The 22,449-nt window shown below is 37.9% G+C and overlaps 2 protein-coding genes across 2 annotated transcripts in view; one reads left to right on the top strand and one right to left on the bottom strand.

Moving 5' to 3' along the window:
- Positions 1-22,449, bottom strand: part of tpst1 (tyrosylprotein sulfotransferase 1) — a 361,312-nt gene that overhangs the window by 96,809 nt on the left and 242,054 nt on the right. The window lies entirely within an intron of this gene.
- Positions 1,407-22,449, top strand: part of supt5h (SPT5 homolog, DSIF elongation factor subunit) — a 28,188-nt gene continuing 7,145 nt past the window's right edge. Inside the window, exons 1-28 of the mRNA XM_056263328.1 lie at positions 1,407-1,522; positions 1,990-2,122; positions 3,435-3,579; positions 3,696-3,761; positions 4,098-4,103; positions 4,748-4,759; positions 6,225-6,294; positions 6,376-6,444; positions 6,604-6,669; positions 6,774-6,804; positions 6,895-6,963; positions 7,203-7,454; positions 7,607-7,696; positions 8,657-8,727; positions 8,816-8,921; positions 9,013-9,106; positions 11,062-11,198; positions 13,271-13,426; positions 13,535-13,681; positions 17,571-17,717; positions 17,806-17,931; positions 18,017-18,101; positions 18,324-18,443; positions 18,600-18,702; positions 19,759-19,886; positions 19,968-20,073; positions 20,157-20,315; positions 20,393-20,561. Of these exons, the coding sequence (XP_056119303.1) occupies positions 2,033-2,122; positions 3,435-3,579; positions 3,696-3,761; positions 4,098-4,103; positions 4,748-4,759; positions 6,225-6,294; positions 6,376-6,444; positions 6,604-6,669; positions 6,774-6,804; positions 6,895-6,963; positions 7,203-7,454; positions 7,607-7,696; positions 8,657-8,727; positions 8,816-8,921; positions 9,013-9,106; positions 11,062-11,198; positions 13,271-13,426; positions 13,535-13,681; positions 17,571-17,717; positions 17,806-17,931; positions 18,017-18,101; positions 18,324-18,443; positions 18,600-18,702; positions 19,759-19,886; positions 19,968-20,073; positions 20,157-20,315; positions 20,393-20,561 (2,820 nt within the window). The 5' untranslated portion in view covers positions 1,407-1,522; positions 1,990-2,032. The remainder of the gene's footprint in view (positions 1,523-1,989; positions 2,123-3,434; positions 3,580-3,695; positions 3,762-4,097; positions 4,104-4,747; positions 4,760-6,224; positions 6,295-6,375; positions 6,445-6,603; positions 6,670-6,773; positions 6,805-6,894; positions 6,964-7,202; positions 7,455-7,606; positions 7,697-8,656; positions 8,728-8,815; positions 8,922-9,012; positions 9,107-11,061; positions 11,199-13,270; positions 13,427-13,534; positions 13,682-17,570; positions 17,718-17,805; positions 17,932-18,016; positions 18,102-18,323; positions 18,444-18,599; positions 18,703-19,758; positions 19,887-19,967; positions 20,074-20,156; positions 20,316-20,392; positions 20,562-22,449) is intronic.

Below are 22,449 nucleotides of genomic sequence, written 5' to 3' on the forward strand. Positions count from 1 at the left end.
ATTCAGATTAGCAGAGTTGGTTCTAAATGAGTCTGGTTTATTTTAGTTCAGGACTCCATTGTCCAGGTTGTTAATAGGCTTAGTAGGCTTAATTTAAACCCTGTCCGGGAAACCGCCCCCCTATACTTTCTCCCTGCTCTGTAATTTTGATCAAGAAAGAGTCTGCTAAAAAGAATAATTTGATGAACTTTAATGAAAGATCACCCAAAACCAGGTGCTAAAGCAGTGCTCTGTTGGATTAGTTTAGTTTAGTGCTTTTGATTTAGGTATTGTAGTCTTTCCCTTACATTTTCTGTTTACCTTGATGATTATCAGGGTTAGTTACCCGCATTTCCAAAAACTGAGGTATGTTTCACAATACCTTAATGCATTGCATGGTTTATTTGATGATCAGCAGTTCGGCCATGATGTTCGCATATAAAAAGCACACATGCATAATGCAACCCGGAATATGCAGAATGTCTGCAGCCGCCACAAACATAAAAATACTATGATTCATGCCCACCAGCAAAACTGTATAAAGTTGCTGCAATCTGAAAAGTTTCACTTAGGCTACAACAATTTGACCTTAACAGATGGTCTATAACTTTGCAGAGAACAAAACTACATAACTTTAAATGTATAGTATATCAATACATGGTTAAGAGTCTCACATACATGTTGACTGATTTCAACACAACATTCTACTTCATGACATGAAAGGGATTTGGCAGCCTTCAAGTATTTCAGGGACATGGCTAACTGACATGGCATAACTGTTTAAATTTTCCTTCCTTTTATTTTGTGATTAGTTTCATTCCTTTCTGTAAAGCACGTTGAATTGCCATAGTGTATGAAATGTGCTATAAATAAACTTGCCTTGCCTTGCTTTGACATATTTTGACAAACTTTCCTCCAAATATTTTTTTGTAGCGCTAACAAAACAGACACAAAAAAAGGCATTTCCTAAAACCAGTAACCATGTAAATGTTAACCATGTTAAACCTTACAATGAAATCTTCTAAATTAAGTACGGTAACAGGTTATTTCTTGGCCTTCACAATTTTTCTTTTCACAATTTCAAACAAAAGGGAGATTTAAAGCAAAGTTTTTTGACCATGTGGTAACAGGTTTGCGTTGAAAATCTACATTTTTAGTATATATTTAATTTTCTTACAACAAGGAATTGTGTGAAGTAGTAAAAATCTTACACATTTCCAGTAGCCTACCTTGAAGTGCACGTCATCACACAACATGTGAGTGTAGAGGTTTTTTTGTTTTTTGTACCTACCTTTGTTGGCTCTAAAAGACGTTATCAGGAGGAAAACTCAAGTTTAAACAGGTACTGATTGTTAATCAGCAACTAAATACAGGATAAAGTTCTTGCACCACAACCTTTGCGTGCAACACCATGGGTTTCCTCCCAAGCACGAGAGGGCGCAGTGCAGCTCTCGCTCTGCGTGTTGCTTACGGAAGTTTAAGGAAAGAAAACAACATTGGCCTTCGCTACCTGATAGAAGCAAAACCAGACAGCTGTTTAAGGGTAAGAAGACCTTTTTCTCGTTTTTAATAATATGTTTAGCGGTATATGGGTTTTGTGATGAATTAAGACATGTCTGTCGCAATTAAACGACGGAGTTTTATTTGTAAAATAAGGTGTAGGTTATCCAGCTCATGTGCTAATACCTTATCGGCTGGATTTAGCAGCATTAGCTAGAGCACATCACATCACCGTAAACAAATAAAATGCAAGAAAACCGGACCCAACTAGATAGACTATTAATGTTTATCTGTGGGTTTAAACATGCAAGTCGTGTTATGCATACGCTAGGAACGAGCTAACACACTGTGTTTAATCAAATCGCAGCCTAAACGTCTTGACTCGCATCATTCGCTTTGTGCACATTCTTCTAGCATGTATTAGTGTGATGTCCATGATCGAATCTTCCATCTATTTGTCCTTGTTATGTATTAATTGCATTTTACGTGTAATTTATGTGGTTTATCCAGTAGTATTCTCGTCTGGATAACACGGAAAGAAGAAAACAAAGAGATGTCCGACAGCGAAGACAGTGATTTCTCCGATAATCAGAGTGCTGGGAGCAGCGAGGCCGAGGAAGCTGAGGAGGTGGAAGAGAATGAGGTGAGACAAACAGCTCCTCCTTCAATGTGTTTATCATAAAACAGCTGGAAGTCTATATGTACATTTGTATGGTAGCCAGAACCGTGCTTTAACTTACCACGGATCTTCAAATATATATACATATAAGCCGAGGGATGGCAGACTCTGGTGACATCATCCATTTTTACTCTTTCGACATGACAGTCCCACTTTCAAGTAGGCTACTTCAGAAAACACAACTCCAGCACTTCAAAGCTCAAAAGTCTGAATATTATCCAATTTGAATGTTATTTTTAATGTGATGCCCAAAAACATTTTTTGTTCATCTTTCAAAGCGTGCCCTCAATTGTAAAAACTGTACTCATTTGTAAAAAAAAAAAAAAAAAAAAGTTTTGCAATGCAGGAAACCACTTGATGTAACATTTTAAAAATCTAAAAAGATGTTAAATTACCACTATAGCCAGGAGAATAGAGACCAGCAATCACTTGTCCTTTTTTTGTTCTGAAGTATGTAGGAAAAGTTACAAAGTCTCATGAAAAACCAAAGCTTTTCTCCAAATTGCGAATGAAATTAGAGAGTGTGTATTGAGCGCTTCCTTTATAATCACTGAAGCTGTCAGTCAGTTCAGCGCAAACTCATTGAGTGCGAAAACTATGAATCTTTTGTTTTATTTAAGTTTGTTCGCTGTGTCTCCGTTTTGCTATTTTGAGGATTTGTGCATGTGCAGAACTTAGTAAACTTGCTATATATAAACTCATTCAGTGTTTTGAGAGATATTGAGCAGATTCTCACTACTGGTAATTTAAACAGCACTGATTGTACATTATTTTTTAAACAAAAATCCTCGATTGATTTGCTACAATACTTAACACTGCACAATCATGTTGTAAATGGACACTTTGGCAGCGCCGTTGAACTCGCATGACATGAATATAACAACCAGATCGCTTTAATTTACAAGTTTTATTTAACAATACACATTATTTTAGACATACATAGTAATTTAACTCTGTTAATCCGGCAATAAAAATATATTACTTGCATTGACCTGACCTGACCAGCCAGCGAAGGTATGGTAGCCGCCATACCCAATTGACACCCCTGGTATGTATTTGTAGTCTTTTGTAATGTATAATATTTATTCCAAGTCTATTTGCTTATTTTTTCCAACTCTTCCAATTTTATTGGTAAATAGTCTTAGCCAGATGGCACTGCATAATGTCTCGTCTATTTTGAAGCTTATTTTATCCAAGAACTGCGAGTACGGATCTAGATTTGCCTGTACTATGGTCAAAAGCACATCCCTCACATCACAATCTCCCTCACAATCAGGGCAGTATAACTGGCAGTGACAAGGCTGCTGAGGAGGAGGGAGAAGATTTGGAGGATGAGGAGGAATATGACGAAGAGGAGGAAGAGGATGAGGACCGGCCCAGGAAAAAACCTCGGCATGGTGGCTTCATCTTGGACGAAGCAGGTTCGAAAAACCCCTCACCAACATATATTTCTTATATTAAATTAATTTATAACATATTTGGCCTTTTTTGCACACCTGAAAAGTATATGTATAAAGATGTTTCTCTGTTTGACTAGATGTTGATGATGAATATGATGATGAAGATCCATGGGAGGATGGTGCTGAAGACATTTTAGAAAAAGGTGTGACATTTCTTTTAATTATTTCTGCATGTTTTGCTGAAATGACTGAATTACTTATATACAATTACTGTTTATTTTATAGCTGATGTAATGATGTTTCCCGAATATATGCCTAATATAAACTTCAGGTGGAGTTAAAATCTGTTGATATTGTTTTGCCAGTATGTGCTGTATGCTTTATATTATATCCATAGCTTAAAAAAAATCAAGAAATGGAGGCATTTTAAGTGAAATAACAACAGGCTGTAAATTAAATGTTGTATAAACTGATGCCGGTAATTTGAATGTATTTCTTGCTCTCATTGATTCTTTATTTCTTGTGCATGCCTCCTTCAGTTAACGGTAAACCAACTCCAGATTTCTCTGTTTTTTCTGTCTAATTGAATGATTAATTTCAAATCATTTTCACATTCGGTAAAATCCATTCCCATAATCTGCACCCCTCTAACATCTGTTTGTGATGTTTTAAAGCTGTTTGGCAAATGTTTAATTTGTTTATATTTCTAAACAAGGAGCATGGATGGCAAATACATTTTTTGCTGTACATTTTTTTTTGCATCATCAACATATTCAGTAAGGGTAAAGTTAATAAAGGCGATCATTATAAAATACACCATTCATTAAACCGGGGACTGTATAGTGGGGACTGACTGAGTTCTGAAAGGGAACCATATATGATCATTTGCCTGAAAATGCTCCTTTGAACAAAAAAGAAAACCCAATTCCTTATTTTGATAGTATTCAATTGTGCTTATTGTATTGCATAATCTAACAGTGACATGACATCATTATCATGTAGTTTCCATCTTTAAAAATATATCACATGTCTATGCCTGCCCATCAGTGGTAATTTCCTTTTTTCTTTCTTTTTTTTTTTCTGTTTACCTGATCCTGTTTATGCCCTTGCCTGACATTTGCTGTGTACACATGACTTTGTATTATGGCTCATGTTCCTCCCTTCCTCCCTCAACACTGGATTTGATCAGAAGAGGCTGAAGGTATGTGCATAAATCTTCTGGTGTTCATGGATTTTCACTTTTATTATGCATCAACCATGTGTTCAATAGCTGTGTTTATATGCACTGCTTTAGGTAAATCTGAATAAGTTCAGCCCATTGCAGATTCTGAATGTACACAACCATTCAAGCCAATGTGGTCAGTAAGATTTTAGCAATGATTCATTAAATTGATTTAAAAGTGACAGTAAATGCATTTATAATATTACAAAGATTTATATTTCAAATAAAGGCTGTTCTTTTGAACGTTCTATTCATCAAAGAATCCTTATCATCCCCATATATATATACACTAATTGGCTTCATCACTCTGTCTCCTCTCCACCAGTAAGCTGGTGTGTGGTGGGCGTTCTGGCGCACTATGGCTGCCGTCGCATCATCCAAGTGGATGCTGCACATTGGTGGTGGTTGAGGAGATCCCCCCCTTCCATGTGAAGCGCTTTGAGTGCCTAGAAAAGCGCTATATAAATGTAATGAATTATTATTATTAAAATAGGCATCACAGTTTCCTTGAAAATAATAAGCAGCACAACTGATTAATGAGATAATAAGAAATGTTTCTTGAGCAGCAAATCAGCATATTAGAATGATTTCTGAAGGATCATGTGACTGAAGACTGGAGTAATGATTCTGAAAATTCAGCATCACAGAAATAACAATAAAATAAAAAATAATTTAAAATATATTAAAATAAAAAAGGAGATTTTAAATTGTAATAATATTTCACCATATTACTGTTTTTACTTTATTTTGATCAACTAAATGCAACCTTGGTGAGCATAAGAGACTTCTTTCAAAAGCATTAAATAATCTTACTGACCCCAAACTTTTGAATGGTAGTGTACTTTTTATTACATTTTCTTGCAAACAATATGTTAAAAAAATTCTATTAATGGGCTAGTTCACCCAAAAATGAAAATTGTCATAATTTACTCACCCTCAAGTTGTTCCAAACCTGTATGAATTTGTTTTCTTCTGTTGAACACAAAAGAAGAGATTTTAAAGAATGTCTGTAACCAAACAGATGACGGGCCCCATTGACTTCCATAGTCATTTTTTTCCCCAATGGGGCTCATCGACTATTTGGTTACCCATATTCTTCAAAATATCTTCTTTTGTGTTCAGCAGAAGACAGAAATTCATACAGGTTTGCAACAACTTGAGGGTGACTAAATGATGACAAAAGTAGTAGTAGTGAAGTACCGTAGTCATTTTTGGGTGAACTATCCCTTTAAGTTCTGCACCACCTCTTTCAATTGATTAGACATTTTACTTGGATCGAGATTAATCGGTGTAGTCAGCTTGAGGCACTAGTAGTTAAATTATTAATGGATTATTACACTGCATATAAACATAGCTACTAGCAGTTTTTGAATTTTTTTTTTTTTTTCTAGCCGCAATATATTTTTTCTTTTTGACATTTAGTTATTCTGTTTTCATCCATTAGTGTCCAACATTGACCAAACGGTTTTGGATGAGGATCACTCTGGTTCAAGGAGGTTGCAGAATCTCTGGAGGTGTGACAACTGCACTAAACACACTTTTACATGGCTGAATCTGAAGAATGGAGATCGTTTAAAATACCTGTTTCTCTATAGGGATTCACGTGAGGAAGCTCTGGGGGAGTATTACATGAGGAAATATGCCAAGTCCTCAGGAGGCGAGCAGTAAGTCAACTAGAGTTCATCCTTACTCAGTGTATGGTACTTTAATGAAATGCATGACTGACTTCAGCACTTGCCAGTTTTGCAATTAAAAGAATATTTAACCTCATGAACCTTTTTACTTTTAGCTAAACATTCTTGTTCTGTTGTTGTTTACTTCAGTTTCTATGGCGGCTCTGAAGATCTTTCTGATGACATCACCCAGCAGCAGTTGCTTCCTGGGGTCAAGTATGAAAAAAAAAAAATCCATTTATTGCTCATTAGATGTGCTGAATTAAATCTATGTACATATGAGACCACTGGGCTTGTGTTAAGAGATTGTTCTCTTGCAGGGATCCTAATTTGTGGACCGTTAAGTGTAAGGTTAGTTCTGGACATATCTAACATATGGCTTACGGGTGCTATGATGAGGCTGCAGTATGTGCACTGTTTAATTCTTTTGTTTCTCTGTAGATTGGAGAGGAGAGAGCTACTGCCATCGCCTTGATGCGAAAATTCATTGCTTATCAGTGCACCGACACGGTAGGTTTTCCATAGGCGCAGAACTTTATGAACATAAACTTAGATGCATTGTGTAAAACCTTTCCTTGCATCTTGATGTTTTTCTTGAAATAGATTTCTCTGTCAATTTTCTTTTTTCTTTTTTTTTTTAAATTGTAGGCCAAGAGAGAAGAAAACTGCAGTGCAGACAGTACATTTAGCGTAACAATGTTTGCTTGAAGGTGTGTTGTTCTAAAATGTTGTGCTTTTTCTCTGCACAGCCACTTCAAATCAAATCAGTGGTGGCCCCTGAGCATGTCAAAGGTTATATCTATGTGGAGGCGTACAAGCAGACCCACGTCAAGGCTGCCATTGAGGGTGTTGGAAACCTGCGCATGGGCTTTTGGAATCAGCAGATGGTGCCCATTAAAGAGATGACTGATGTGCTGAAAGTGGTTAAGGAAGTGACTAACCTTAAACCCAAATCATGGGTTCGTCTTAAGAGAGGTCTTTATAAAGATGACATTGCTCAGGTGGGTACACCATAACACTTGGCTATATGGTCATAAAGAAACGACTACAGTGTTTTTTGGGTTCAGTTGAATTTCATTTTTAGGTTTTCACTACTACGGCTCTGTGCCAGAGGAACGTATTATGTATTTATCTAATAATTTGCCTTTGTCAGGTGGACTACGTTGAACCGAGCCAGAATACGATCTCACTGAAAATGATTCCTCGTATTGATTTGGATCGCATCAAAGCGAGGATGAGTATGGTGGGTTATGTCATCACAGTGTATTTATTATACTACAATAAATATATATTCATGTTTTCAACATTGATAAAAATAAATGTTTCTTGAGCACCAAATCATATATTAGAATGATTTCTGAATCATCATGTGACACTGGAGTAATGGCTGCTGAAAATTCAGCTTTGTCATTATGGGAATAAATTACCGGATATACCCGACTATAAGACGACCCTGAATATAAGACAACCCCCCCCCCCATTTTCCAGACTTATTTTTGGGGAAAAAATCTGGTTTTCAACAGAAAATAATTTTAAGAGCAAATTTCCGAGGCGTTGTTCCAAATGCCTCGTATCACATGTGCCTCGTGTAGAGGCCCGCTCGTCGGCGGAGACCGGCACATATGCGCTTCCTGATTGGCCATGACTGCGGCTGCCCTGAGTGCGACGGGATGGATTTGCGACTGGCCGTTTTCGATGACGATCCGGTCACGCTCTCTCTCTCCCTCTGCTCGAGCTGCGCAAGAAAAAACGCCGTTCACAGAGGATGCCAGAGCGGACGGAGACAAGCGAGCAGAGACCCGCCCCCCCTGTTCACATATCGCGTCTTTTGCACGCTCAAGTTCGTTATTTCAAATGTAGGAGCGTGGTATGCGCGCTCATTATGAAAGCGACGTGCTCGTTTTTCCAAGAAAAAGGCTATCAATCGATTCCTCCACTCGAATATAAGATGACCCTGAATATAAGACGACCCCCCATTTTTCAGCCTATTTTTAGGACAAAAACCTCGTCTTATATTCGGGTATATACGGTACATTTAAAAAAATATTATAATAGAATTATAATATTGCTGTTTTTACTGTACTTTGATCAAATAAATGCAGCTTTGGTGAGCATAAGATACATTCAAAAACTTTTTAAAGGTAGTGTATATCCACTGTGGCATTTTAGTGACCTGATCCCGACATTATTGTTAATTTCACAGAAAGACTGGTTTGCGAAGAGAAAGAAGTTTAAGAGGCCACCTCAGAGGCTATTTGATGCTGAAAAGATCAGGTAAAAGCACTTTTTGATTTTGAGTCTCTCATAATCACAACCCACTGAAACATGTCAGCCACACTGACACATGTGCTCTGCTCCACAGGTCTCTTGGTGGTGAGGTCAGCCATGACGGTGACTTCATGATATTTGAAGCCAATCGCTACAGCCGCAAAGGCTTCCTGTTTAAAAGCTTTGCTATGTCAGCTGTGGTAAGAGCCTTCACGCTCATTCTAGTTCTGGATGTCTGTCTAATAGCTCCTTATTGGTTCACTGGTTCAACCCATGTCTCTTTTTGCACAGATCACAGATGGGGTCAAACCCACTCTGTCAGAGCTGGAGAAGTTTGAGGACCAGCCAGAGGGTATTGACCTTGAAGTAGTCACAGAGACAACAGGTAGACAACCAGACAACTGTAGATCCCTGCAACAGTGTATCAAAACAAGAAAAAAAATGATTGCATGGAAAATGTGCATATACTGTGTGTGTATATATGTATGTATGTATATATATATATATATATTAGAGATGCACCGATATTAAATTTATCTGCCGATTATTCAGAATGATATCGGCCGATGCTGATACCGATTAAAAAATGTCTCCCAAATAATGCTGCAAACTAGAGAACCCTCTCACATGCGCGCGTCCCTTGTCATTATGTCATTAAACATAATGACCGCTCACCGCTGTCAACGTTTCTATTTTTGTTTAGACAAGTATAAAATTCTGTAGTCTACCCCTACCTGACCTGGCAAGTGACATTATTCTAAAAACGCAGAAGAATAACTCCCCCGACATGGTTAGAAAATACTGCCTCTAGAGCCAGCTGCACAACAAGAAAATGTTATATCATGTTCAGAATAGCCTATGCAAGCCCTGAACCACAATGGAAAAAAAAGAAAGAAATCCGTAAAAAAATCTAGCATTTGGAGAATAAAGTCGAAACATTTGGAGAATAAAGTCGAAACATTTGGAGAATAAAGTCGAAACATTTGGAGAATAAAGTCGAAACATTTGGAGAATAAAGTCGAAACATTTGGAGAATAAAGTCGAAACATTTGGAGAATAAAGTCGAAACATTTGGAGAATAAAGTCGAAACATTTGGAGAATAAAGTCGAAACATTTGGAGAATAAAGTCGAAACATTTGGAGAATAAAGTCGAAACATTTGGAGAATAAAGTCGAAACATTTGGAGAATAAAGTCGAAACATTTGGAGAATAAAGTCGAAACATTTGGAGAATAAAGTCGAAACATTTGGAGAATAAAGTCGAAACATTTGGAGAATAAAGTCGAAACATTTGGAGAATAAAGTCGAAACATTTGGAGAATAAAGTCGAAACATTTGGAGAATAAAGTCGAAACATTTGGAGAATAAAGTCGAAACATTTGGAGAATAAAGTCGAAACATTTGGAGAATAAAGTCGAAACATTTGGAGAATAAAGTCGAAACATTTGGAGAATAAAGTCGAAACATTTGGAGAATAAAGTCGAAACATTTGGAGAATAAAGTCGAAACATTTGGAGAATAAAGTCGAAACATTTGGAGAATAAAGTCGAAACATTTGGAGAATAAAGTCGAAACATTTGGAGAATAAAGTCGAAACATTTGGAGAATAAAGTCGAAACATTTGGAGAATAAAGTCGAAACATTTGGAGAATAAAGTCGAAACATTTGGAGAATAAAGTCGAAACATTTGGAGAATAAAGTCGAAACATTTGGAGAATAAAGTCGAAACAGTAGGCTATGAGAATACAGTTACGTGTGTGATTGCCGTTGTTTCACATTGCTGCACAGGCATTCATACTGGTGTGTGTGTGTGTATAAAGAAATACGCTTGTAAAGTCGAACTGCCTCGGACATGGATCTACACAAAATAATAGCTTTTTACTTTTATCTGGGCTTTCAACAAAAGGAAATTCTACATGTGCCAATCTACCAACATGGCATTAGGCTACCATTTTAGGATGTTATATAATATTATATATTGTAATATATAATATATAGGACGTTTTGCACTGTATTTCATTAAATGTATATAAATGGTGTGTGTGGTGGGGTGGTGGGGGTGATGTCGCCGCGTCATGGTAGGTGCGCCATATATTTTCCTACTTTTTTGTCCTTTGCCAATCACACCTATGAATTTACATGCATATATACACGTGTGTATGCATGTTTGTATGTATGCGCATATATCATCATGTTTATATTTTAAAAAGTACATTAATATTTTAACTGCTGTAAATTATTGACCATGATTCTTTTTGTTGTACCGATATACTGAGCTTGTACCTTTTGTTCATAAATTTTTGCAAAATGAGTCACAAAGATTTTTTTGTTTGTTTACAGGTAAGGAGCGAGAGCACAACCTTCAGGCAGGAGACAATGTGGAGGTGTGTGAGGGAGAGTTAATCAACCTTCAGGGCAAAATCCTGAGTGTGGATGGCAACAAGATCACCATCATGCCCAAGCATGAAGACCTCAAGGTGAGCCATTAAAATCATAAAAAATGGAGTTGCGAAAGCTTTGCATTGCGAGTGTCCAAATGACAAAAATCCAATTCTGCAATGTCTAGAGGTGTTTCGCCTGAGCATGTTCAGTGGCAGGCTGATTCCACCATGTAAAACTGAACATCTGATGTCTGATGTCTTTGATTTATTCTTATATTTTTTTTACCTATGTTCTTAGTATTAAAATAGGGGATGTATGCTTTAGTTAATTTTGTTTGTTTATTTGTTTCTTAGTATTATTATTATAGGATATAGCATGTTTTTTAGTTAATATATTATAGGCAGGGTTTGAAATTAACACCCGCCAACCTTTCAAATGCGGGTAAAAATCAGCTGTGGCGGGTAACGATGTCAAATCACTAGCCAATTTGGCGTGTTACTATGATTACAAACTTTGCTGGGGAAGTTCGTGTAGCCAAATCTGTGCCGATTTAACGCAAATACTCCACTCGTGAGTCATCATGAATAATATATAAAATACAGCGTATTGCGCAGAATCTGCGCATATCTGGCTTACATTTGTATTGAAGCAATAGCGAAGATGAAAAAGCATTTGGTTAACAGAAAAGACATTGTTATTTTCCAACATCCTACACATTTTTCTTTTACGTTCTTTGTACTGTATTGATCTGTCCACCTAAAATACATTTTGGTGATGAGGATGAAAGAGATTTTGTTTGAATAAGAAATGAATGTATGAAATCCACATTTTATAATATATATATATATATATATATATATATATGAATATATGAATGATATATATATATATATATATATGAAAGAAAAAAGGAAAAAATATATTAATATTAGAGCTGTCAGTTAAACGCGTTATTAACGGCGTTAAGGCAAACCCATTTTAACAGCGTCAATTTTTTTATCGCGCGATTAACGCGTTTGGCCTAGCATAGCTGCGCTATGAAACCCATTCATTTCAATGGTTTGCGCCGCGTGAGGACGTTTTGTTGCTTCGCCGACCAAAGCACAAGCGGATCTAGCTAGACCGTAAACAAAACAACAGGCACGCCGCACACACTTGTTTGGGCTTGCGAGCCGGCCAAATAGTTGGTTAACGTTACGTTTTGAGTGGATGACGAGCATGAGGCGCCGAAATGGATGCCATTAAGATTCTGAATGGAAAGTTTACTTTTAAAAAGTTGCCAAATGGTTCCATTGACAAGACCAAAGTGATGTGTGTTTTGTCGTTGTGAACTGAGCGATCATCATCGCGATCGCAGCACGTCCAGTCTGAAATACTACTTGATGGCCAAGCACACACACAGCTGATGCGAATTCTCCGCCCCCTCGTCAATATCAGGACCTCGTCAGTATTTCTTTCACCCTTTTATTGATGGACAGTGTTACATTGTGTGAGAGATTATTTGCTCCAAGTGAGAATGTTACTGTGAAATTGAACACAGTATATGCCAATGTTGTTTTCAATAAAAAACATTTGCACAAAGCAAGCCGATCCACTTTTCCATGTTGATAAGAGCATTAAAATGAGAAAAATAATGGGACAAAAAGAAATCAAGAGATATTTAGAATAGATAAAAATGTGTGATTAATTGCGATTAATCTTGAGTCAACTATGACATTAATGCGATTAATCGCGTTAAATATTTGAATCGTTTGACAGCACTAATAAATGTACATAAGAAAAAAATGAAATAACCCAGATTAACTACGTCACATCTTATCATATATATAAAAAGCTGTGACATAGTTAATATGATTTAGCCTTTTTCTTTTTTTTTGACTCGTAGAAGTTCTGAATGGCCGGTAACTTAACTTAGTAGCCAAATTGGCCGGTGAGTGATAAAGTTAATTTCAAACCCTGATTATAGGGTATAGAATGCTTTTGTGAAATTTGTTTTATTAATGTAGTTAGGTAGATAGATTGATGTTGTCTGTGTGTGCTGATTGAATGTGGTTGCTGCTATTGTAACAAATCAAATTTCCTGAGAAGGATTAATAAAGTATCTATCTATGTGTCCCTTTTTGCACCATGATTATTGCTTCACTGTCTTGTCTTTGTTTTTATTTAGGACCCTCTTGAGTTTCCAGCTCATGAGTTGAGGAAGTACTTCCGTATGGGTGACCATGTGAAGGTTATCGCAGGGCGTTTTGAAGGTGACACGGGCCTCATAGTCCGTGTGGAGGAGAACTTTGTCATTCTGTTCTCGGACCTCACCATGCATGAGGTAGGTTTCACTAGTAAGCTATGGAATTCCCCATTCAGAATAACACACAATATACAGTTGTCAATGTTGTGTGTTCTTTGTCTGATGTGATGTCTCTTTTTGCTCCAGTTGAAGGTCTTGCCCCGGGACTTGCAGCTGTGCTCTGAGACTGCATCAGGTGTGGATGCAGGAGGCCAGCATGAGTGGGGAGAGCTGGTACAGTTAGACCCCCAAACTGTAGGTGTCATTGTCAGGCTGGAGAGAGAGACCTTCCAGGTAAAGTCCAGGAGAAACAGAGTTCAAGTGTAACGTAAGCAAAATCCAGTAGGATACTTGCTGGATGTGATTCTTCACAGCAATAGCACACTTTTCACCATAGTTCCTGTAACCCTCTGGGGTCGGCAAACGCGCCGGTGCGTTTTGTTCGATTCTTTTTTTTCACATAGCAGCAAAATAGACTTAAAATACTCAATTTATGGTCATACATACTTAAGAAATATGAAAAAATAAACTGTAAAATGTCTACTTTTTTATGTGCCGCTTACAATCGAATCGAAACAAAACATTGTGCTTTTGTAAAATAAAGAAATAAACAGGGTGTGCTTTCTGCCTTTTTTTCTGGAGCACGTCTCTAAACTTAAACAAAACTCAGCGAATACTATTGACCCAGGCATGAGCAACATATCTTTATAATCATTTAAGTGTCTACTATTAAATGATCTAATTCAAAACGAAAACAAATATTCTCTGTTTGTGTAATCTGTATGAAAATAGAGAAAGATGTCAGTCTTAAAGAGAAAGATGTCAGTCGTTCTCATTATCGTTCTCGCAGCTCATTATCTGCTAATGTGAAGACGCCCACGGATAGTTTTCTCTATTCAAACGCAAATGATCTGAGGCAATACATGCAAACCTGTGAACGCCCACATCAGCTTGATAAAGCACATCATGTTTAATCAGATTCATGTACTCCACGTTGTCTTGCGACGCTGTGAGGAATAATACTATCGTAATTATAATCCTGGAAAATTTACCTCAGAAGTGCTGGTTTAGTTTCATTTCGAGAATTTATATATATATAACTATACAACTCATAGGTGCAATTAAACTTTAAATAAAGTGTTGCTGAATGATTTTTCAATCTCATGGTATTGCTTTACTTCATCAATCATTTATAATATCTGAATATTTTATATTGAACTATTCTATTCATAATAAATTAGTTAGTTCCTTTTAATTTTGTTGGATATTAGTAATACTAGTTATGTTAAATGTGTTCCCCGGTACATTTTTGCCATGTCTGCTTATTATACACTGCGTTTTTAAGGGGGTTGTTTTGTTCTTTTTGTGATATCTGGCAACCCGTCACCCTGAGCTTTAATTAGGGCTGGGCAAAAAAAATGATTTTTCGATTAATCGTTTTTTAAAATGTGGTCGATTCAAAATCGATTCTCAATGGCCACGAATCGATTTTTTCCATATGCAGGGCTCGCGCCTGTGCAGCGTCTTCTCTCTCTGCACAAGGCAAGCGTCAAGCGCTGCAGGCGTCGATACACACTCATGTTTAGGAGTCGGGACATGATTCACTTGCACAATCGGGCCAGCATTGCATCGTAACTAACTTTTATCATTTTCACGTCTTTTTTAAGTTTTACCAGTTTAAACATTCAAGCAATTTTAAACTATCCTGTGCTCGCGCACTTGCGCGTGTCTTTCATTGCGTGCACATACAGTAAAGCCTCAATCCGCCTCACAAACAGCTCGCCAGTAACAAAAGTTTTTTTTCGTGGATTATATCGCTTTAACCGTTAAAAACACGCAAAATGATGTCAAAACTCTGGTCTTGGTGAGTAACCTCGTAAAGACAGTCGGTTATGTCTTAAATAAGCATAAAACGCGTGTGACAGACAGTATAATGAAACAGTAATGGATCCGTGCACTAGTTCTTAAAGTGAACGCAGCCATATGTGTCTGTCATTAATTTTGTTGTCAAAACAACATAATATAGCATTAATTGTAAGGAATCAGAATTAATAGCCTATGTATTTAATTCAGTCAGGACTAAAAGACTATCCAGTGTTATTTTACATTGGATTACTTTTTTCAGTTTCTGTAGTATTTCTGACCTACCCAAAAACTTTTCTTTTTATGTCTCTTTATTTGTGTCTTTAGGCCTATTCTATTGTATTTATTTGTGCTACTTTTTTCAATTTAATTCAAAGATTGAAATCAAGCTTCCATGTGTTGCATAAACTCTTAACAAAAAAATTACTCCATTGTAAAAACAAACATTTAGGTGAGATCAATGTAATAAAAAATTGTCTAAAAAATGATAACTGATATTTAGACTGAGATTTGTATTACATCTATATTCATTATAGTCGAATCGAAATCGAATCGAGAATCGAAATCGAATCGAACTGTGAGCTTGTGAATCGAAATCGAATCGAATTTGAACATCTGAATCGATACCCAGCCCTAGCTTTAATCAAGAGAAATTCAGATGTGTCAAGTTCATCAAGTTCAGAAGTGACTAGAAGGAGAGCAGCAGTATGAAAACTGAACAGCAGCCACTGTTAGCGTTGACTAAGTAGCCTAGTTTAAATTATACACACCTTTTAACTGCGTAATTTTTTTTACCATAGCCCGGTGAACACTGACACACCGCGCTCCCTCTCAGTGCGTGTGCAACGCGCGTCTTTTGCATCAGTAAAATGCGATCGGTTAATTTGAGTGTCAAGTTGTAATCACGTAGCGAATCAAAGGAAGATTTTATCAGCTGCTTTAGTGGCCAATTGTTTGGAGTTAGAAATATATAACTCGTGCTGCATATTTAGTAATCTTGCCACGGATACAGGATTATACATTCGCTTTAACAAGCAGGTTGTTCGTTACGACGGCAAACGCTTGCGTGTCATGCTGAATGCGATTTTCGTGTTTAAAAAGTATACATAAGAGATGGAAAGATGCAGATAACTACATTATTTAAGGTTATTTCTATTCTTTACGATGTTGATATATGAACTGTTGTTGTCAATTAATGCTTTCCCCGTTGTGAATAACGTTCAACGATGTTGCGTTAATTGAGTTAACAGCCCTAATTTGTTTATTTCATATAAAATCGCAGCATTTTGTGTCATATAATCGCATAGGCTTGACATCGCGATTGCGATATGATTAATCGTGCAGCACTAATAAATATGTATATATTTCTTTTGTCCTCGCATTCTTTCTTGTGGTTCCCTCTGTGACACACCTGACTGAAATGCTCATTATGCAGGTCATTGTCTTCTCAGGTGTGAATCACTTATTATTCATGATCATATTGCCCTTCTAAAAGTGCCTTACAAAATTTAAATCAATGGATTGTTTTATGTGAATGATTAGGCTGGATGATTTTTACATCATTTTGAAGCAAAAACTCTAGGCGACAACATCCATTAGTCAAAAGTCTTGTGGACACATATTTTTGTAATATAATTGTGTTTTGTGGCCTTATTTCAGAAACTTTATTTTTACTCTTTTTTTTTTTTTTTTCTCAATAACCACGCATAAACATTATTCTCTCAAAAATACAAACATGTACATACATGTTGCTCAAATATTATGGTAGCCCTGTTTGTGCTGAATAGAGTGTAATGACACCTTTGCCATTTAATATATGTTTATAAGCAACTGAAAAAAGAACAAATGTCAGGGCAAGTCAAAACATCTCAAGGACCCCAAAAACACCTTAGAGTGAACTGACTGACCTTAACCCTCTGGAGTCTGTCACCATCTTGGCAACGTTTCTAAACGCTAAACGTTGCAAGCATTGTAGTTTAAGTATAGCTCCTAAGCTTGTAATACAATAACATGTCAAGACAGCATTTACATCTGATAACAGTGATATCAGCGAAAAGGGTTGGGCTGTTTGGTCATGTTTGTGTTTGCACTGGAAGTAATTCCAATGTTTCCACACTGCTTTTACGTATGCCTGCTTTAAGAAAATCATGCATCTCCACAACCTCATTTACTCTATCCAGCTAAATAGTTTAACTTTGGCACACTACTGTTCAAATGTTTGATAATATTATTTTTTAAATGTTTTTGGCAAAAAGTCTCTTATGCTCAACAAGTCTGCATTTATTTGATCAAATGTTCTTTCACAATGATTTGTTTCTAGGTTCTGAACATGCACGGGAAAGTTTTAACCGTACGACACCAGGCAGTAAACAGACGGAAGGACAACCGTTTTGCTGTCGCTCTCGACTCTGAGCAAAACAACATCCATGTGAAGGATATTGTGAAAGTCATCGATGGACCTCATTCGGTACCTGCCAGAGACCTGGGCCAAAGATTTTTGACATTTACTGTGTAACTGAAAGGAAGTTAATATTATTTTTTATGTAATCTGTCAGGGCCGGGAAGGTGAAATTCGCCACATCTTCAGAGGCTTTGCTTTTCTTCACTGCAAGAAGCTGGTTGAAAATGGAGGCATGTTTGTCTGTAAGGCACGTCACCTCGTTCTGGCGGGTGGCTCAAAGGTAGGTCTGTTCTACACCTGTGGACAAATCTTATGTTTTTCCCAACTTCCCTATCCTAAACAGTCCTTGTCCTTTGTTCCCAAAGCCCAGAGATGTGACCAATTTTACAGTGGGGGGCTTTGCTCCTATGAGTCCACGCATCAGCAGTCCAATGCACCCCGGCGGAGGTGGTAAGCGTGTTTATTTAACTAACAGGGTTGTGCCACATGGTCGTTGAAGGTTTGGGGGTTTTAAAAAAAAAGTTTGCATGTTCAAATACTACAAGAGGTTTTTATTATGCTTTTAAACACTTGCAAATGCAAGTGCCTTTTGAGCATTTGGATCGTATTAATATAAGCTTCTTTTATGTTTTTAACTGGGCATTATCTGTTGTGTTCTGGTCTTCCCTCCAGGTCAGCAGCAGAGAGGTGGAGGAGGAGGAGGAGGTGGTGGTGGCATGGGTCGGGGCCGCGGACGACGAGACAATGATCTGATTGGGCAGACTGTCCGTATATCCCAGGGACCGTACAAAGGTTACATTTTTTTAAACCAACTTTTTGTTATTTGTAACCAACTCTATTTGCTTTGGTTTGGTATTTTGATATAGAATGCCATGAAATGTATACATGGTAAGTGTGACTTTAGTGCCAAAGCCACAAGTTTTTCATCACCTTTATTCAATTCCACAGGCTACATCGGTGTTGTAAAGGATGCCACAGAATCAACCGCTAGGGTAGAGCTCCACTCAACTTGCCAGACCATTTCTGTGGACCGCCAGCGTCTTACAACTGTGTATGTTATCAGTTATCTGTCTGCAGTTTTTAACAACAACTTTTCTTCTTCTACATTTATTTTATTCCATATTTATGACACAATTTCAAGCTACCATTAAAAGTGCATTACTCTCAGCTCTGCTTTAACACGTTTACACCACATGTGTTGCCACCGGGGCGGATCTACCTGGGTGGCAATTGCCAAACTAAGAAAAAACATTGCCACCCCAGATTTTTCCCAGTATAAAATATAAATGTAAGCAGTGCATGGACCCTGATGATTGCTGCTTGAAGCTGTATTTTGTATTTAGTTATAGCATAATGTAGTATAGATGATTGAATGCTTATTTGCTTTGGTGTTGCCACCCCTCACAGTGCTCATGCCACCCTTTAAATAATTTTCTTGATCCGCCCCTGTTTCCCACACAGAAAATATAAATATAAGCAGCAGGGATCCACAACTGTTGTTTGACAGTTCTGCCTCATTTCACTGCTGACGGGTTTGTGTTTATCTGACACGTTATTTTGGATTTCTTGTCAGCCGGTACACTAGTGCAGTGAACTATGACCGATAGTTCATGCCCAACTGTAGGAGTTTTCTGAAAGCACAGGGATAGATAATGCTGGAACAAATTTTGCACATAGCATACATCAGAGATTCCTGAGTAGATGGTTGCTTTTAGTGTGTTGATATCTGATATCTGTGACATTACCATTTAAACATGTTTAAAAAAAAAAAGCTGTTTTGAAATATGTCTTATTCACCAAGGCTGCATTAACTTGATCAAAAATACAGTAATATAACAGTAATATTGATAAATATTATAATTTTTTAAAACAAAACTTTAAAATGTATTTTTTCTTTCATGGCAAAGCTGTCAATTTTGATCAATTATTTAGCAATTTGCTGAATAAAAGGATTAATATCTTTCACCAAAAAAAATGTCTTGCTGTCCCTAAACTTTTGAATTGTTGTGTAGGTTTTATATCTTGACTGTCTTGAAAAACAAGTTTCTTCTGTGAACTTTGTTCCCCTGAATATCCTCTCTCAATCTTTTTGCTCTCTTTGAACCAGGGGTGGCAAAGAAAGGCAAGGAAAGTCTTCCACCCATTTACGAACCCCAATGTATGGTTCCCAGACGCCCATTTATGGAACTGCCTCACGTACTCCCATGTATGGTAGCCAGACACCCCTCCATGATGGTAAGAAACAATATATTTGTATAGACCTTGATGTTCTTCAACACATTTAGTTTTTTTTTTTAAGTCTTTCATTGCTCACAGGAAGCCGAACTCCTCACTATGGCTCTCAGACTCCTCTGCATGATGGCAGCAGGACGCCAGGTCAGAGCGGCGCATGGGACCCCAACAATCCAAACACACCATCACGGTAAGAAGCGGAGTGAGACGATCAGTGCAAACAAACAATCTCACATACATACCATCGTCAACTCATTTTCCCTCTGTTTTCAGGCCCGATGAGGAATATGAGTTCGCCTATGACGACGAGCCCTCTCCGTCTCCTCAAGGCTATGGTGGTACACCCAACCCTCAGACTCCTGGCTACCCAGAAGTGCCCTCTCCACAGGTCAACCCTCAGTATAACCCTCAGACTCCTGGGACTCCTGCCATGTAAGAGTTCATTCAGATGCTCAGATGTTTGTGATCTGGCTCGATCATCTTAATCTGAGTTTGTTTTTGAACCGTAGGTACAACACCGACCAGTTCTCCCCGTATGCAGCGCCCTCTCCACAGGGGTCTTACCAGCCCAGCCCCAGCCCTCAGAGTTACCACCAAGTGGCCCCAAGCCCAGTTGGGTACCAAAACACGCACTCGCCCGCCAGTTACCACCCCACCCCATCACCAATGGCCTACCAGGTAATGTTTTGGCAGCTAAAAAAAGGAAGTAGTTGATTTACACTAAATGCACTGAAATATTGATCTCTCCAGACTGAGACCAAAATGGTCGACATGTGGAACCCTTTTTTGAGAATGTTTGAGTTCAAATTTGATGTGGTCGCATTTGTGCAAGTACATGGTCACGCACTTAATCGGTGTCTGCCTACCTGCACTTTCATTAGAAATGTATCTAATCTGTTTCGTATTATTGACTTGGCGAAATCGCTATTCATTTAATTTATTTATTTTATTAAGCACTTTTACACAACTGGTCATTGAACAAAGTGCTGTACAAAAATAAAGATAAAGACATAGCCATACAAATACTCAGACATTAACGTCACGGTTAAGTAAATAACTATACCATTTCTATTGATACTATTCTCCTGTAGTAGACGGTTACAATAGAACGTCAAGAAGTTGCAGTTAAACTGCCGTTTCACACCAAGCATGAGCAGCGTGGAACGATAGACAAGGGAACGCAAGAACAACTGTACACAAAACACACCAGCCTAACTCGCTCGTTTCTCTCTACCCGGCCTTTTCCGAACCGCGTTAACCCTAGAACTGCCGGTGCAAAATAAAACAGCAATTTCACAACAATTATAAAGAGTCTGTACGCTAGGGGTGCACGATATATCGAATCAATATCGTTATCGCGATATCACGTTGCTCGATATCAATATCGAATATTTTGTTTATGATGCGTCCGGTCCGACATGCACCGTTGCATTTCCCCCGACTCATTTCCTGATTCTCCTTCTCCATAAAAAATATGAAATCAAGGAGAGGGTTAACTTTTCATGCAACAGATTTCCCACAGTGGTCAGAAAGAACAGGGGAGACACTTAGTTTTTCTCAATATGACTGAGTCGCTACTCGCTCCAAAGCTAATTGCCGTCACTTCTGCCTTGCTCTACTACCACACAATCCCCACTCACACACACTTGCCGGCTCGACGCACACACCAGCGCACAAGTATCAGGCCACCTGGCAACTTCATGCGTTTTCACTGATCGAATACCTATCTGATTTTTCAAAACGATATTCCTTTTACACCTGGTCACATAAATGTGTTTTTGCAAAACGGATATAAATCCGATCTTCAATTCCCGCGCTATAGCCTATGCAGATTTAATGGAGTGCACGTCACCGAAAGCAACAGTTATTATCTGCATTTTACGGTCATCAGCTAAAATGTCAAAATCTGAAAATCAAATAACGCAGTAAGAGAGAACGGCAACAGCCCTGTTAAGATAATTTCGTTTATTTACTTTTAATGAAGATAATTGAGTGTAAAGCGTCTGCGACTTACTTTCACTTTGATTTGCGATAGTTTGCGCGTTGGCTTGATGAAGAGATGCTCAGCTGCTCATCTGCGGTGATGCGTGTTGCAGTTGCGCGCGTCGTCATATCTGCCCATAACATGACATGTAGCCTGTAACACGTTCTCATTTTTAGCGTTTTTGGGAGGAGTAAAATTTACATATGTGGTTTCAACAACGAGATGCATTTACGCTTGTTCAGTTTCGTCTGGAATGCGGCCCAGACCTCCTCCTGAAGTGGTTTCAGCGATCGGATTCAAACCCGTCTCGAACGTGTTTCGGAGGGCATTTACACCTGGTCTTTTCACGATCAGATAGCTATCTGATCACAGAAAACGCATAAAGTGGCCAGGTGTGTTCTGTAGACTTGCTCTTTATTTATTGTTTTTTACACTGTAGTGTACATACAACCAGTAAAACATGTCCTGTTCTGTAGACATGGTTATTATTTATTTATTCATGTTGTACCAGTCCAATATGACTGTCAGTTGAAATAAACCTTATGTTGTCAGAACTTTTTTTTGATGCGTTTTCACATAACT

The sequence above is a fragment of the Rhinichthys klamathensis genome, unplaced genomic scaffold (assembly GCF_029890125.1).
Source record: "Rhinichthys klamathensis goyatoka isolate OS25496 unplaced genomic scaffold, OSU_Roscu_1.1 h1tg000206l_1, whole genome shotgun sequence".
NCBI classification, from domain to species: Eukaryota; Metazoa; Chordata; class Actinopteri; order Cypriniformes; family Leuciscidae; genus Rhinichthys; species Rhinichthys klamathensis.